The sequence below is a fragment of the Balaenoptera acutorostrata genome, chromosome 9 (genome assembly GCF_949987535.1).
Source record: "Balaenoptera acutorostrata chromosome 9, mBalAcu1.1, whole genome shotgun sequence".
Classification (NCBI taxonomy): domain Eukaryota; kingdom Metazoa; phylum Chordata; class Mammalia; order Artiodactyla; family Balaenopteridae; genus Balaenoptera; species Balaenoptera acutorostrata.
In genome coordinates, this window is record NC_080072.1 from 81,491,273 (window position 1) to 81,507,410 (window position 16,138).

The 16,138-nt window shown below is 38.8% G+C and overlaps 1 protein-coding gene across 1 annotated transcript; it reads right to left on the reverse strand.

The window, feature by feature from the left end:
- Positions 1–3,927: 3,927 nt before the first annotated feature.
- MMP1 (matrix metallopeptidase 1) lies at positions 3,928–12,252 on the reverse strand. The gene is made up of 10 exons (XM_007191225.3): positions 12,096–12,252; positions 11,406–11,650; positions 11,164–11,312; positions 10,798–10,923; positions 9,913–10,068; positions 9,661–9,778; positions 7,442–7,575; positions 5,790–5,952; positions 5,157–5,260; positions 3,928–4,975 (listed from the first exon to the last, which is right to left on the reverse strand). Exons 1-10 carry the CDS (start codon positions 12,201–12,203, stop codon positions 4,866–4,868), a joined length of 1,413 nt encoding a protein of 470 aa, XP_007191287.1. The 5' UTR covers positions 12,204–12,252; the 3' UTR covers positions 3,928–4,865.
- Between the last annotated feature and the right edge of the window lie 3,886 nt (positions 12,253–16,138).

Below are 16,138 nucleotides of genomic sequence, written 5' to 3' on the forward strand. Positions count from 1 at the left end.
TTTTAATTTCAATCAATTAATCTACAACAAAGGAGGCAAGAATATACAATGAAGAAAACAGAGTCTTTTCAAAAAATGGTATTGGGAAAACTGGACAGCTAAATGCAAAAGAATCAAATTAGACTACTTTCTCACACCATATACAAAAATAAACACAAAATGGATTAAACTCTTTAATGTAAAACCTGAAACCATAAAACTTATAGAAGAAAACATAGTATGCTCTTTGACAGTGATCTTAGCAATACTGTTTTGACTCTGTCTTCTCAGCAAGGAAAATAATAACAAAAATAAACAAATAGGACTACATCAAAATAAAAAGCTTTTGCACAGGGAAGAAACTATTAACAAAATGAAAAGACAGCCTACTGAATGGGAGAATATATTTGCAAATGATATATACGATAAAGAATTAATATCCAAAAACTAAAAAGAAGTCATACAACTCAACATAAACAAACAAACAAGCAACCTGATTTAAAAATTGTCAGAGGACCTGAATAGACATTTTTCCAGAGAAGACATGCAGATGGCCCACAGAAACATGAAAATATGTTCAATATCACTAATCATTAGGGTCAAGTAAATCAAAACCTCATGTAGATACTACTCACACCTGTCAGAATGGCTGTCATCCAGGAGACAATAAATAACAAGGATATGGAGAAAAGACAACCCTCGTGCCCTGTTGGTAGGACTGTAAATTGGTGTAGCCACTATGGAAAACAGCATGGAGGTTCCTCAAAAATTAAAAATTGAACTGTCATATGTGATAGTGAAGTAGTACAGCAATTTCACTTCTAGGTATTTGCCCGAAGAAAGAAAAAACACAAATTCAAAAAGGTATATGCACACCAATGTTTATTGCAGCATTATGTACAATAGGCAAGTAATGGAAGCAACCCAAGTGTCCATTGATAGATGTATTTATAAAGAAGATCTGGTATATAAATGTAATGAAATATTACTCAGTCATAAAAAAGAGAAATATTACCATTTGCCACAACATGGATGCATCTAAAGTGTATTATGGCTAAGTGAAATAAGTCAAACAGAGAATGATAAATACCATTTGATCTCACTATATGTGGAATCTAAAAAAAATGAAATAAACAAGCATAACAAAATGAAAACAGACTGATAGATACAGAGTACAAACAGGTGGTTGTCAGAGGGGAGAGGGGTGGGAAGGGGTGAAATAGGTGAAGAAGATTAAGAGGTACAAATTTTCAGATATAAAATAAATAAGCTACAGGGATATACTATACAGCATAAGAAATATAGTCAATAGTATTGTAATAACTTTACATGGGGACAGATCACTTCATAATGTATGCAAATGTCAAATTACTATATAGTACATTTGAAACTAACATAATATTGTACATCAACTATATTTAATAAAAAAATACATTTCAGCATATCTGGGCTTATAGAAAGTAAGCGAAATCTCCAAACTCTCCTCTCAAATCACTCCACAACAAGTTTGGTGTGTTAGTGATTTCATGCTATAGCTAGGATTTGAGCTAAACTGAGACCTGACTTTAGTCATTTGCCTGAAAACAATGAGGGGTGAGGGAGATAATTTGGGAGGAGGACAAGCATTATCTTGTGAGATGCTGAGTCACATATGGTCTTTGTTGATTCTCTACACAAGGGTTAGTTGTCCTTCTCTGTCAAGAGGGAGATATTATTGATACTTCTACCCATGTGGAGCTTTCAGAGAAATTTAGGTGTTCAAGATTTTCAGGTTTGTTTACCTATTATTCCAGCTAGAAAGTGTCCAATTTTGCAGTTAGATCTGGGACTGATTTTTAGCATAGTCTACAATAGATGAGGATTTTCTTAAATGTTGCCATTAAAGTCTGTTAGCTTTCACAGTATGTCTTAAGTTGATATTTGGCTTCTCTGAGCCTATTACTTTCTTTATCAAATTCCCAGGGTAGTTAATCAGCTCACTCCACATTTCTTAAAATTACCGTCCCTCTCATACTGTTGAAGTGTCCCAGACACCTGATAACCCAACACCTCATCATTCGTTATCATCTTTTCAGAACCAACCACAGATGAAAGTCTTAGTAACTGTGATGCCACTACATACCAAGGGTTATCACTACCACATTTCAGCACAAGTTATCTTAATCTAGTATTCCTAGAAAGCAGAGCCTGAGACAAAATTTAAGTGTAATCCAGGGAGCTGGATTGAGAGACATGGAGAGTAAAGCAGGGAAAGCAGGAGAGAAAATACACAGATGAATTGTCAACTGGATAGAGATATGAGAAATGTGTTGTACGATATGGGACTGTCTGAGGGACCACTGGAAATGTGTCTTAGAAACACCCTTCTGATGAAAGAAAGGGAGATGGATTTATTCATCCATTACTCTCACATTGGTAAAATATTTGTCCCACAAACTATTACTCTTCTCACTTCTAGGTGTATGTGCATGAGCTCTGAATGAGTTCCATAACAGAGCTGGATGGAACATCAACAGAAAAGATGGAAAAACCTAGAGAAGGAAGCAAGAAACACACTGCACAGACCCAACGAGAACAGCTGCTAGTTTAGAAGCTGGTTTAGAACCTGTACAAAGCCAGTCACCACTGCTGTGGCAGGGATAAAAGAAAGATGAGGCCAAGGAAGAATCTGAAGAGTGTCTGATAATCTCTATGACTCAGCAATTGCACTCTCAGGTATATAATCAACAGAAATGCCTACCTATGTGCAACATTATTTATAAAAGCCCCCAAATGGTAACAACCCAAAGCCCATTACCAGTGGATAAATAATGTTCAACACAATAAGGTAGATACAAAATAATACACAGTTCTAATTTTGTTAAAAAATAGGTGAATTTAATCTAAGGTATTAGAGGTCAGCATAGTGGTTACTCTGGGAGATAGAGAATGTATAGAGAATGCTGTTGGTACTGTCCCCAGATCCCCCTTGGCATCCTCATGGATACTGCAAGTGTTGACTACTACAACTTCCAGTTGTCCCCTGTTACTTTGTCAAATGGGATCATCTTGCCTGGGACCAATGCCCCTCTCCCCAAAACAGACCTCAACTGATAACTGATTGACACAGGAGTGCAAAAGTCTAGTTCCTTTGCCTCAAGGTGGGACTAACTGTAATTCCGTTTTTGCTCCAGAGCTCCTTGTTCATAAGATCAAAGCAAGCTCTGTCTAAGACCACATTCTTTAGCTTTTTCCCTGTTCTAAACTATGTCCCCCGCTCCTCTTCTCCTGGGAGCACTCCTCCCCCAATGACAACACCAAAGAATTCCTGTTTCAGGCTTTTATTCTGGAGATCTAAGCTAAGAAAGAGTTGAGCAGTGATGGGATCATGTGAGGGATACATACTCTCTTGTGAGATGTCTCTTGCATCTTTGGTTAAGCCACAAAAAAGGCTTATTGGTTTGACTCACTATTTGAAGTGAATATAATATCCTACACATCAATGGCCAGATGATGGATCATATAAATTGGTAATTTGAAAGGAAGACTTTTTTGAGAGCTCTCATCATAAACAGCTGTCATATCAGTACTTATGGAGGAATCAGATTGACAGCAGTGGCATCCCTGTATCTGGAGGTGGTAAGACATCCTTATCTCCAGAGATAGGGATGCAGGACTGAATATACAAACCTTGTTAGTGTTTTAGTTTACTACCCCAAGCCCAAACTCTCTTTAGATTCTTCACCAATTAAATTTCTTTGTCTTCTCAATTCCTCACAAATTTATTGTTTCTTTATGTAAAATGTATAAAAGCTGCTTGCTTTAGCCAATCCTTAGGTCTCATTTCTATGACACCTCCGTGTGCATGAATTAAATTAACTTTCTTTTTCTTCTGTTAATCTGTCTTGTGTCAACTTTATTATTAGTTCAGCCACAAGAGCTCAAGAAGGGTAAGGGAGATATTTCCCCCTCCCTGACACCGGTAATATTTTGTTTACTGAGCTGGGTGAGAATTACGTGGGGTTGTTAACTTTGTGATAACTCATTGACATGAACATTTATGATATGTGCACTTTTCCGCATTTATGTTATACTTTAATATAAAAATGTTTAATGGAGAGAGAGATTTGGCCAAAGGAAAAGTTACACTGCTGTACAAATTCTTGAGTTGAGAACTGCCTGCCTCAGAATCATGAATACCTCAAAATATTCCCAAGACTCTCTGTGTATTTGGAAAGTCTGCAAACACTCTGAGCACTCTCTGAGCTACTCATAAAATTCATAGGGCTTGGAAGCTACCTACAGGACTCCTACCTCCATTAACATCCTCCAAAATTAGGCATGATAAACTAGATAATGTTTGTCTGGAAAAACTGGGTTACACAGCTTTAACAAAATCTAAATCTTAGTGGCTTAACACAATGAAAGTTTATTTCTTAAGCAAAATCTACTGAGGTTTGGGGTAACTGTTCAGAGTGTTTGCCCAGGAATTCTGGCTTCTTCAACCTTGTGGAAATTCTCTCCAGATGTGCTTTTACAATCATCATAACGCTGGAGAAGTTTGCACCAGCAATCCAATGATTCCATCTGGAAGTGATATCGGTCACTTCTGGGCACAATCCACTGGCCAGGACTATCCAAATGCAACTGCCTACCCCTTCCTTCCACATCTACAGAGAATTGAACTGTGGAGCCATGAATTTGACCTTACTTAGCCCTCATTTGTGGAACTAAATTATAGCATTACATAAAATATTACATTCTAAGTCATAAAAAATATGCAGAATGAGGTATAAATAAGATTATACTTCATAACTCTGTATTTTATTTAAATATACGTCTCTTCAGGAAAACACCTTCCTTGGACTCATGAAATATATTTTTCTGTTTAACTTTTTAACAGCTGGTCAATTTTCTCTGCAGTTGAACCAGCTATTAGCTTTTTGTAGAGTCAAAATTCTCTTAGTTTTGGTATCAAATTTGTATTGCCTTGTTCCATGGAAGAAATAGAAAAATCCTAGAAATAAAACAAAAGAGACTTATTACCTTATACAACTCATTTCTAGGTTTAACTTTAATTCTTCAAAAATCCAAGTCATTTGTGAGAATAAATATTTTTGGTATTTTCTGTTCCAAATAACAATACTGATGTTATTCTGTGGCAACAAAATAGAGGAAATATGTATATATTCACTTACCGTCTTTCTGGAAAACAGCATCAACATTGTTGCCAATTCCAGGAAAATCTTCTGCTATCATTTTGGGATAACCTGCATCCATGGATTGTTTATATTCATCATACCTGGTAAAAAAATAATTAGAAGTGTCAGAACTATTTGTTAAATGTGTAGCCTTCACAAAACCATTACAGGGAATTCACCAGCAAGAATGTAAGAAGACCTTTTAATTCCATAGGTCATGTGTAAAAATAAGAGGTGGGACGAAGTGAGGTAGGATGTTGGGTATACTAGAAGAGTTATAAGTTCCCTCTGAACTCCAACATCTAATTCTACTTCTCCAGTAGGCGCTATTAATGTCAAATGCAGTGAAAGATAGGTTCCTGTTGGCTGCAGCAGCTCTATGAAGACGAATGCCCTCCTTTTCACATTTTCTTTTTCAAATACAGGTCCACATTCTCCTTGGATCTCTGGGACAGGAATTGCGTGATGATTATTGGTCAACCGACTTGGAAGCTGGACAAGCTACAGCCATTCCCAGAAAAGGCAGCTAGCCAAGGCGCTGTGAGACTCATTTTTATATGATTCAATTTAGTAACTTCTCTCTATGTAGAAAGAATAGATACCCTACCATTTTCTGTACCCAGTCTTTACCTCCAGCATTTGTTAGCAACAAAGAAGTACGTTTTCCCAGTATCTTCCTCAGAAACAGCAGCATCGATGTTCTTCACAGTCCTAGGGAAACCAAAGGATCTGTAGATGTACTTGGGGTATCCGTATAACACATCTTGCCCCTTAACAGCCCAGAACTTATCACCTGCCAATCAAGAACAGGGATGGAAACACATGACCCAGGGCACCAGTAGACAGTAAGTGGATTTCCAGCTAAATGCTTAGTCTCATGTGCTAGAGGAGTATCCTGACTGCACATTAGAATCATCTAGGGAGATTTATTTTTTTTTTAATACTGATGCTGGTATCCTACCCCAGACCAATTAAATCAGTATTTTTTTAAAATTTCCTAGACAATTCTAACCTGTAGCAAGCTTTGAGAATGACTGGTTTGTGGCATTGGGGGCTTCCTTCCAAAGCCAGATGTTCAAATGACTACAGAGTTCATCGCGCCACCTCAGTGATAGAAACCTCACTTCTCCAGGTTGCCCGTGGGTTGTGGAAGTTCACACCAAGGGTATCCTAAAGGTCAGAGTGTTGTAATGACTCACAATCTGTAATGGCTTGCAACCCTGGGTAGAAATCATTGCACCTGACTACAGTTCCAAATACTTGAATTTAGGCTGTGTCCAGATTCTGCATATTTACCCTTAGTAAACTCCGTGTCATATAAAACCAGTCTTACGTCTTGTAGCCAGGCTTGTACTTTTTGCTCAAGTATCCTTATTTATCCCTCAGGAATAACCAGTTTGAAACTTTGTGTATCTAAAATCCCATTTAATGTCATTATATAAGGGCTAGAAAGCCCGTTTCAAAGTTTTTGCCAATCTGAACTGTATTGAGTTCTTTGCCTTGAGTGTGTGACTGGGTCAAGTGTCTTAATGTTTGTCTGCACTATGCCAAACATACATTTGGAGAAATACTGGTGTTTGGCGTAGTTGTCTTCAAAGCCAGGAGTGGTCATTGGAGCACGTTTCATTCTGATAGAATCAAAGAAGTTTACCCCATTCTATTCATGGTAGTTCAGGACTTCTCACACTTTAATGTACATACGAATTGCCTGGGAATCTTGTTAAAATTCGAGAAGGTCTGGAATAGGATCTGACAATATGGACGAACTTTGTCAGTATTATGGTAAGTGAGATTCTGAATTTCTAACAGACCCTGGGACAGTGTCAGTGATGCTGGTCTGAAGACCATACTCTGACATCAAGGATGCAGCACCCCCATCTGGCTGCCCTGTGGGGCCTCCTCTCTCAGAAGAGTTATTAGTATAAAATAAGCTCTAGGAAACCACCAAACTCAAATGTTTCTATTCCATCTTCTCAGTTTTACTCTTGAGCACTCCACGAATGTGGAGAGGGTTTAAAATACATAAACAGTTTGCACAGAAAACACCTCCATATGTCCACATTCACAAACAGGCCATAAAATATGTATCTCCAGTCCTATGCTTTTCACTTAAATTTATTCAGACATGCACCATGCAATTCTTAACTAAAGTGATAGACTCCCATTGATTTGCTAGATTTTCCAAAGTCCATGGAAATAAAGTAGCTAGTAGTCTCATATATCAGTCCCAAAGCAGAAGAAACTTTAATTCATAAAAACTGAAAGATAATTGGAAACATTACCTTTGAAAAACCGAACTTCATCTCTATCGGCAACCTCATAAGCAGCCTGAAGTCCATTTGGCAGATGGGGCCAGAAAAGAGAAATGAAATTGAGCTCAGCTTCTGGGTAGAAGGGATTTGTGCGCATGTAGAACCTGATTTGAAAGAAGGAAAAAAGTTTTTATCTAATCCATAGCAAGCTCTGGCTGTCATTCAGGTCCTTCTATTGCTGGCGCTAGTAGTGTGCTCATAAATGTTTAACATCTGGCTCTCCACGATGGGGGTGGGGAGGAGTCCTGGTTTGTAGCATTTGCTTATTTTCATGGTGGAAATATTACAACCACTGCAAATCAAGAGATTTGCGGTGGTGCACCACTGTATAGTGTTTCCACTATACGGATACATTAGGCATAAACCGCCTCAGGAACATAAATAAATAGTAAAATGCAGCAAAATAATTACAAAGGGATGAATTCTGATTACTTTTATTACCTTTAGTTTAAATACAATTGTAAGTTGTATAATTTAAATTTAAAGTTAATAATTTAACTTTTAATAATGCTGTTTAACAACCAGCTTGCAAAATTCTCAAAATGTAACAAACAGCTTTGGCAAGCACACCAGGGCCTAGAACACAGCACTAACATCCTACATTTAGTGCACACTTTACCTACATCATGCCCTACCTCACAAATACCCTACAAGAGAACATTGCTTTCATCTCACAGATTAGCAATTGAGGTCAGGGAGGCGAAGGGAGGTGTCCAAGGCCATGCAACTGATAAGAGGCAAAGGTTAACTTTAAACTCAGATCTAGCAGCCACTCCATTTGTCTTCCTTTGGTTGGTGGTTTACAAAGTTGACTGGGGTAACGACAAAGCATAGACTGTCACATGGGCCGACAGAAGAGTTTTCCCGATTCCAGGCCACAGGGAAGACTCTGGCCTTGGAAGTCAAATCTGACTTCTCGATCTAGTCCTGCCTCTGCCTGGCTGTGAGACCTTGGGCAAGTCAGTTACTATTACTGTTTCTAGACTTAACCTTCTGTGGCTTCATGACCTGGTGACATTTAAATGATCTCAGTGTCCTTTCAGTTCTTGCAAATCCTAGACTTGGTCCTGTTCTTTGGAGTCATCCTTCAAATACTTGCTTTGACAAGCACGTCCTGCTATATTGAGAGCTTTCCTTTAAAACCAAGTCTTTCCTAGCCCTCCCCACACTCTGTATGATTTATATCCATCCTTATCTTTTATACTCAGAAATAGTAAAGCACAGGATGGGAAGCATTAGGAGCCGATACACTGCCTTCTGGGGTAGATATGACCACAAAGTGGTAAAACAGCTCCAGTGACACTCCAAGAAGAGAGGTGAGGAGAAGCGAGTCTTTTAGAGCATCCCTACTTTGTATGTGCGGCAGACTGTATTATTCAGAAAATGACTATATTATTATTTTGCCTCGTCCTTTAGGAATCAGAACTGTATGCAGAGCAGGCCTATTCCTTGTGTGTGAGGGGACCTTAGCCTTCCTGAGGCCACACACTGCTGAGGGAGTTCTAGGACCCTCCTCTGAGGAGGGAAGCACATTGTGACTGCCCATATCCCCTGGCCCCCAACAGAGAGGGTCCTCATGAACTCTTGGGGATTCTCCCTGCAATGGCTCCTATATTTCTTTGCCCCCTCCCAGGGTAAGGGGGTGGGGACAGAGTCCTATTATGACCACAGTCTTTGGAAGGGCTATCTTTTCCAGGATGATACTTAAAATGGGTCTATACAATCCTTCTCAGCATGATGGTGCTATGAAAAGGACTGATTTCTCCTAATAAAATACTGACACACTTATCATCCTAAAGAGTGACAAAAATGAGAAGAGGCCTGAAGTAGAGGTCAGAAGACCAATTACTGCTTTGTTGCCAAGGAACTCTGTGCCCTGAAGGATCTCTTTCCTTCTCTCTGCTTTACTTTACTGATCTGTAAAATGGAATTATATTTACTGATTTTCTACTTCAGTGGTAATTTTTGTGAGAATCAAATGACAGAATACATGCTGGGGAAAAGGTTGTTATAAGTTCATTATGTTGTGCAAGAGCAAGCAATTGTTTACACTCAACTATAATTATAATAATGTATGTAAACAAATGTAAGATAAAAAAAGTGTGAAGCATAGTAGTGGCCCATATGTACCCATAGCAGTCAGTCTTGTTATTACACATACAAAACACAAAGAAGAACTGATGTCTTACCTGTCTTTAAAGAACATCACTTCTCCCCGAATTGTAGTTACAGCATCAAAAGTTAGCTTACTATCACACACTTGTGGGGTTTGCGGGCCAATTGGCTGAGTGGGATTTTGGGACGGTCCTAAAGGAACAAGAGATCTGGAGTTAGTTCCACCTGGCTTTGGAAAACTACATAACCAGCGAAAGCTTCTTAAAGGATAAAGCCAATGGCTGTTCTAATGACCCCTTGTCTATAATGTTTTCCTTTATACTCACCATAGATGGCCTGGATCCCACTGATGTCATCCTGAGACAGCTGAACATCACCACTGAAGATGTAGTTGGGGTACATCAAAGCCCCAATGTCAGTAGAATGAGCAAGTCCAAGGGAATGGCCCAATTCATGAGCTGCCACACGATACAAGTTATAATCTAAAAGGGATAATAAACCCATTTGCAATTATTTGAAATGTTTTCAGTTTTGAGACATTTAATTAAGAAGTAATCTATAACTCTAAAGGATTAATGTTCTTATTTTCTCAATAGCTTTTTGAAATGTATTAAAAAAATTTCTGAAGGTAAGAAGAATGCATTTATTAATAGTGAAGAGACCAGTTAAAGCCTAAATTCTATGATTACAATTAAAAAGTAAATTCAGCCAACCAAGAGTCTAGCACAGATTAGTCAGTCTTGTCAGTGGCTAGATGACACATATTATTTCACAGAGAAGAAATAGTTTTCTATTAACAATATTTTTTTCCTATTTACAGATTGATACATGCTTAATGCTGGAAATTTTGGAAAATATGTACAGCCTCTCTTCCCTTGATTTCCACATATCTTACTAACATTATTACACTTTGGTGTGTTCTTCCAATAAAAATGATTCTATGTAGATGCCCACAAGGAAAACATTAAGATTTTCAACATTTACTTACCAGAAATTTCAGAGTAGACTATTTGTAGCCAATAAGATGTTCTTACTAACAGAAATAATTCTTCTCTTACATTTTCTAAATGCACCATTAATTTTCTAAGTGGTTGCAGAAAAATGCATACTTCTATTAATGCATTCTTTCAGTTAAGTCAACCAATATTACAATGAACCAAGAAGGTGGGTTGGGGGAGAAGGGTTGAGAGAGGTAAGATGAGCTGACTTACCTCTAAAATTGTTGGTCCACCTTTCATCTTCATCAAAATGGACATCCCCTCCGATACCTGGGCCTGGTTGAAAAGCATGGGCGAGGTTTCCACCCGGTCCATCAAAGGGAGAATTGTCACGATGATCTGCAAGAAACAAAATTCAACAAAAGTTCCTCTTGGTTCTTATTTAGGCAACCCAGGAGAGTAAACATTAGCTTTGCTAGGAGGCCAACAGATTTGCAGCAAATGCAGTATAGTTTTCATTCTTAAGTCCATAAAATCAACACTCTTCTCAAACAAGGAAATCTAGTTGCAAAGCTGAAGAGATTCAAAGGCGGGGGGAAGTTAAGGTGAGAATACTTTCATGCTACCAGAAGAGCTTACCTCCCCTGACAAAGGATATCATTATGTCTGCTTGACCCTCAGAGACCTTGGTGAAGGTCAAGGGTGAGACACTGCTCCAGAGTTGAAAGGCTTTCTCAATGGCATGGTCCGCATCTGCTCTTGACAGATCTGGTGTGTAGTTTTCAATCCTTCAAATGAAATAAAATACAGACACATCGGATTTCATTTCTGATGGATCTGATGGGAAATAGCATTCCCACTCTGGTGCTCAGTCTAATTACCTGTAGGTCAGGTGTGTGTCCTCCCACCGTGGGTTCCCCTGAGTGAGAACAAACTGAACCATGTCAGGCACCCCACATCTGGGCTGCTTCATCACATTCAGGGTTTCAGCATCTGGTTTCCCAGTCACCTTCAGCCCAAAGAATTTTTGCATTTGCTTTAGTTTTTCAACTACTGGGTCACTGTTTCTCTGTCTTTCAACTTGCTTCCCATCACTTTTCAGGTTGTAGTAGTTTTCCAGGTATTTCTGATGAAAGATAAAATTATTGAAACACTGGATGGGAAATCTTTCTAATTCTAAATATTGACAGTATAAAGTTATAGCTGAAACACAGAACTACTTTTAAAGATTGTATTTAGATTGCATGGTCCTTATTATCCTTATTATTGGTGGAAACTGTAATTTTGGAGTAGAAATTTCCCTGCCATTAGTTATTATGAAATCAGAATTATAATTTGTAGAGACAAATTTGCATATTGTTCTTTTAGTTCCGTATCACTTCTAACTGGAAAAGGAGAGTCTATGCATGGCTAGATACATTTTTGGGGATAGTGCCCCTTCTGACAAAAATTTCTCTTTGTAGGGAATCCATCCTTAAATAAACTCTATTATACTGCTGTTACTCTGTTATACTGTGGAAAAATGCAAATAAAGCCTTTTGCATGTTGGGCGTGTGAAATTCAGCATTTACCTGCACTGTCTCCACATCTTGCTCTTGTGTTTCTGTAGTCGCTGCTGGGAAGCTGTGAGACCCCATGCCCCAGAGAAGTAGCAGCAGCAGCAGAGGCAGTCTGGGCATGCTGGCTTCTGTCTTCCTTCTCAGCTTAAGGAATCTGATGGCTCCCACCTCTCTGCTGCTCCAGTCTCAACTAGGAAGCTCCCTCTCTCTCTCTCTATATATATAGGGTTCTGGTACTTCTGGAAAGCCGGAGGCTGTCTGACTCACATTTCATGACATCCTCTTGATTAGCAGTGAATAACCTGAGCAATCATCACAAACGGTGACTCCAAGCAGATTATTTGGGTTTGTTTGGTGTTACAATCTTATGATTAACATCAAACAGGACATGGGCAAAGGAGACACGTCCAACATGTAAGCAGTTGTTTCCTTCAATTCATTTCTATCCTGTTTGAGAAAGACCTTATTATATCTGGAGATCACAGAGTACTCCACAGACTTTTTAAAAAGTAGACTTTGGTACTTGATCCTGCTGGTCATAAAGTGCTCCGGGTTATACACACAACTTTCTCCCCAAGCACAGGACAGAATTGCTGACGTGTATGCCCTATGGCTGTTCAGCACCTGTACTGACAGGCATTCATTTGGGAGTGGCTCTCCCAGGTTCAGTGGGGTTCCCTTCTACCTTTGCTAAGCTGCCTTGTACACTATTTTCTTAGCACCATAGTTTCCCTTAATCTTCATTCAGGCCCAAGATTTGAGAACCTTGGCTTAGAAGGTCCCCGTCCACAGGTGGGGTATGAGGTAACTCCCCACCCTGTTTAGACACTGCCCAGCAGCATCATGGGACAAATAGGATCCTTCTCTGAAACCTGTCAGAATGTAGCAGGTGAGCCAGGGGCTAGCAAAAGACCAAGTGTGAGTCTGAGATCTTATTTTTAATCATCCTCATTCCCCTCAGTGTGAGCACATCTCTGCTCCCTGGGGCTAGGCAGAAATTATTTATTCTTTCATGTATGCATTCATTCATGTATTTATGCATTCATCTATTTCAAAGATCTTATTTAGCATCTTCTGTGCACCAGTTATGATGGAATGGGGTTAATTAATAAAGAAACATCTTATGGGACACCTTAAGATGGCTTTAACAGAAGTCTGTATGAAGTTGCACAGATCAGTTTTACCAGAAAGCACTGGGATAGGAGAGACTCTGGACCTGGTCTAGCCCTAGTTTTCTGACCTTCATTAATCCTTCTACCTCTGTCATGATTTTTGCAAAATCTTAGTGCCACCTCTAATATCATTTTTGTAATTTTCTTTAAATTTACTCTAAAAGTTTTGCCTCATTATAGGCTATCATATCCATAAAATCATAGCTTAGTGGGTTATTATTTTTGTCTGCATATTAAAATAAATACATGGCCATGTAATGAAAAATGTATATTCATTCTTCAGGATCCACATTAAAGTGTCTTGGGGCCACCAGTGGTATCTGTTCCACTCTTGGTAAGGCAAGCTGGTCTAAGTCTGTAGCTTCCTTTACCCACGCCCCACCCTCCTTCCTTGAAAGAGTTTAAATGCGACATAAAGTTGAGAAACACTTGCCTGTGTTCTTCCACATTGGCACCTGATTGTGTCACCCACCTTCCCCATCATGTCAGGTTTGCTTTCTCAGGATTTTCTCACGTTACCAATTTCTGTTTTCCTCGCCACACTAAGAAACGCATCTTATGAATAAATTTTGCTTCAGTAGTTGTTGAATTGATGTGAAAGAGCTTATTTCCTCCCTAATCATTTAACCACAAGTTCCTCATCTGAGTGGAGTAACATGTGAGTTCATGGCGATGAGAGGAATTGGAAGAAGCTCTCATGAAGATGAAACCTTCTCCTTCTCACAGGCATTAGATGGAGGGTGGGGACCAAAGAACACTGACAATTAAAGACACTCCAGCACAGGCAAGAAATATACTGAAAAGAGCTCTTTACATTAGAGATTGAACACAGATTGTGTATTCAAAGTCAAAGGGTGGTAGACACACCTTGACTGTTAAGGAATCTGGTCAGTGTGAAGTTGCCCCCAACTCCATTGGGGTCTGGGAAACAAGGGTCACTAGGTTAACGCAAGAGAACAGCATTGTGACCATCTGGGATGGGGCCAGAAATTACATAAGCATCACCCTGGAAGAGTCTCATAAACTGTTCAGTCTGGCAAGAGTCTATATCTTATGGTCTGGAAGTTTTCAAACCTTGTAAACTACTGTATCCTTTAAACAAAATCTTTTTTGGAAGACCAATTTGTAAACCAGATGATAGGAGAAGTGCTCTAATGAAGGGGGAAATGGGCTGCGAGACCCATCTACATCACTCCCAGTTTGCCCCCATCCCCCTTTCTTTAACAAAGTCCCCAATTTCTAGGGAACAATGAGGGTTCAGTGCAGTGAATCTCGAAAACCATGGATCTAGTCCAAGACCCTGATTTTCCAATTGAAACTAAAGGACAGAGTAGTTGCCTACAGGTCTGGGGTCACACCTCTGCAGGGATGGGAGGACAAGAGTGGGGGAAAAGAGAAGACAGAGCCTGGACTAAAAACTTTTTCTCCTGGTCTGAGTCCAGAGCTCTCGACTTAAATGCTCTAAGTGTTTTGTTACAACTTCAGATATGCTGACATGGATTAGAAACTGGATACCTAAAATAGCTTTTTGTTAAATTTCTTCCTAAAATAACAATGAATTTTAAGTTAAGTTTTGTTTAAAGCCTCAAAGATTCACATGGTCCTAAATCTTGAAATTTCCAGTTAGGTATTTATACCAGAACATGTAACTCCCAGGCTTGTGCTTGTGAGTGATCTATTTGAGAGTGAAAAAGAAAGCACAAAAATCTAGAACAAAAAGCTGGTGATTAAATCCTACCAAAATCCTAGCAATGCTTGCACTGAGCATAGTTTCCAAGAAACTCAAAACATGTTAAAATTGTATTGCTCTTCACATCTGAATGTTTTTATCTCTGGGAGCTTCTTCTTTCCCCATAATCCCCTTTTGGATGTAATTTTGTGGAAATTATCTTGCTACCCTTTTTCCTCTGGGAGAATGACAGTCTTAGGAGGGATCTCAGAAGTATGGCTGTGTCAACTGACTCCTATTTCCAAACAGGCAAATTATTTCCACGCTGGCTGCTCTGTGGAAAGACTCAAATGTGTTTGTATTTTTCCATATTAAATTCGTTCTTGGAATTACAATTTTACTTCATATTTTTTATGCTTGGAAATTCAGCTCTTTCTTAACTTTTTATTTTACGTTGGAATATAGTTGATTAACAGCGTTGTGTTAGTTTCAGGTGTACAGCAAAGTGATTCAGTTTTTAATTTTATAATTCAATTTGAGTGTTAGATATGTTTTCTTTTTTCTTTCTTTTCTTTTTACTTTTTTTCTTTTTTTTTTTTTTTTTTTTTTGGTCCTACAAGTCTTGAAATGGCCTTTAGCCAGAAACTTTAAATATTTAATGCTGTTTTGTTTTGGGAGTAACATGAGGGAAAGATTTATCCAACCCAAAATATTTTCCCTACATATGACCACATGGTGGTTTTTTGGATAACCACTGTATGCCAGACGCTTAACAGACACTTTGCGCCTTTGACTACCTCAGTCCTTGTGGTTACCCGCCAGGTAGAAATGATTGACACATCAGCCCTAAGTCACTTACTGACATATGTCTGTGGAACTCCAGTCCACCTCCTAGCAGTCTTCATGGTGCTCTTGTCAAGAGACATGACACACACACTCTGGATATAGAAACTTTGCCTCCCTAACAGAGAGATGATGTTGTGAGATGCTAGGCTGTCTAATGTCATGTCATGTCTACAATAATGTCTCTATGCCACCACCCTGCCCCTCAGAGATGAAAGAATCTTCCTCTTAAAGCTACCACTCAATAACCTTTACTTCTTTACCAAAATTAATAAAATTGTAGCTTATAGTTACTACCTCAGCATAGTAGGTATTTACAAATGATTGTTGAATGAACTAATAAACAAATGAATGAATAAATAGATACTAAA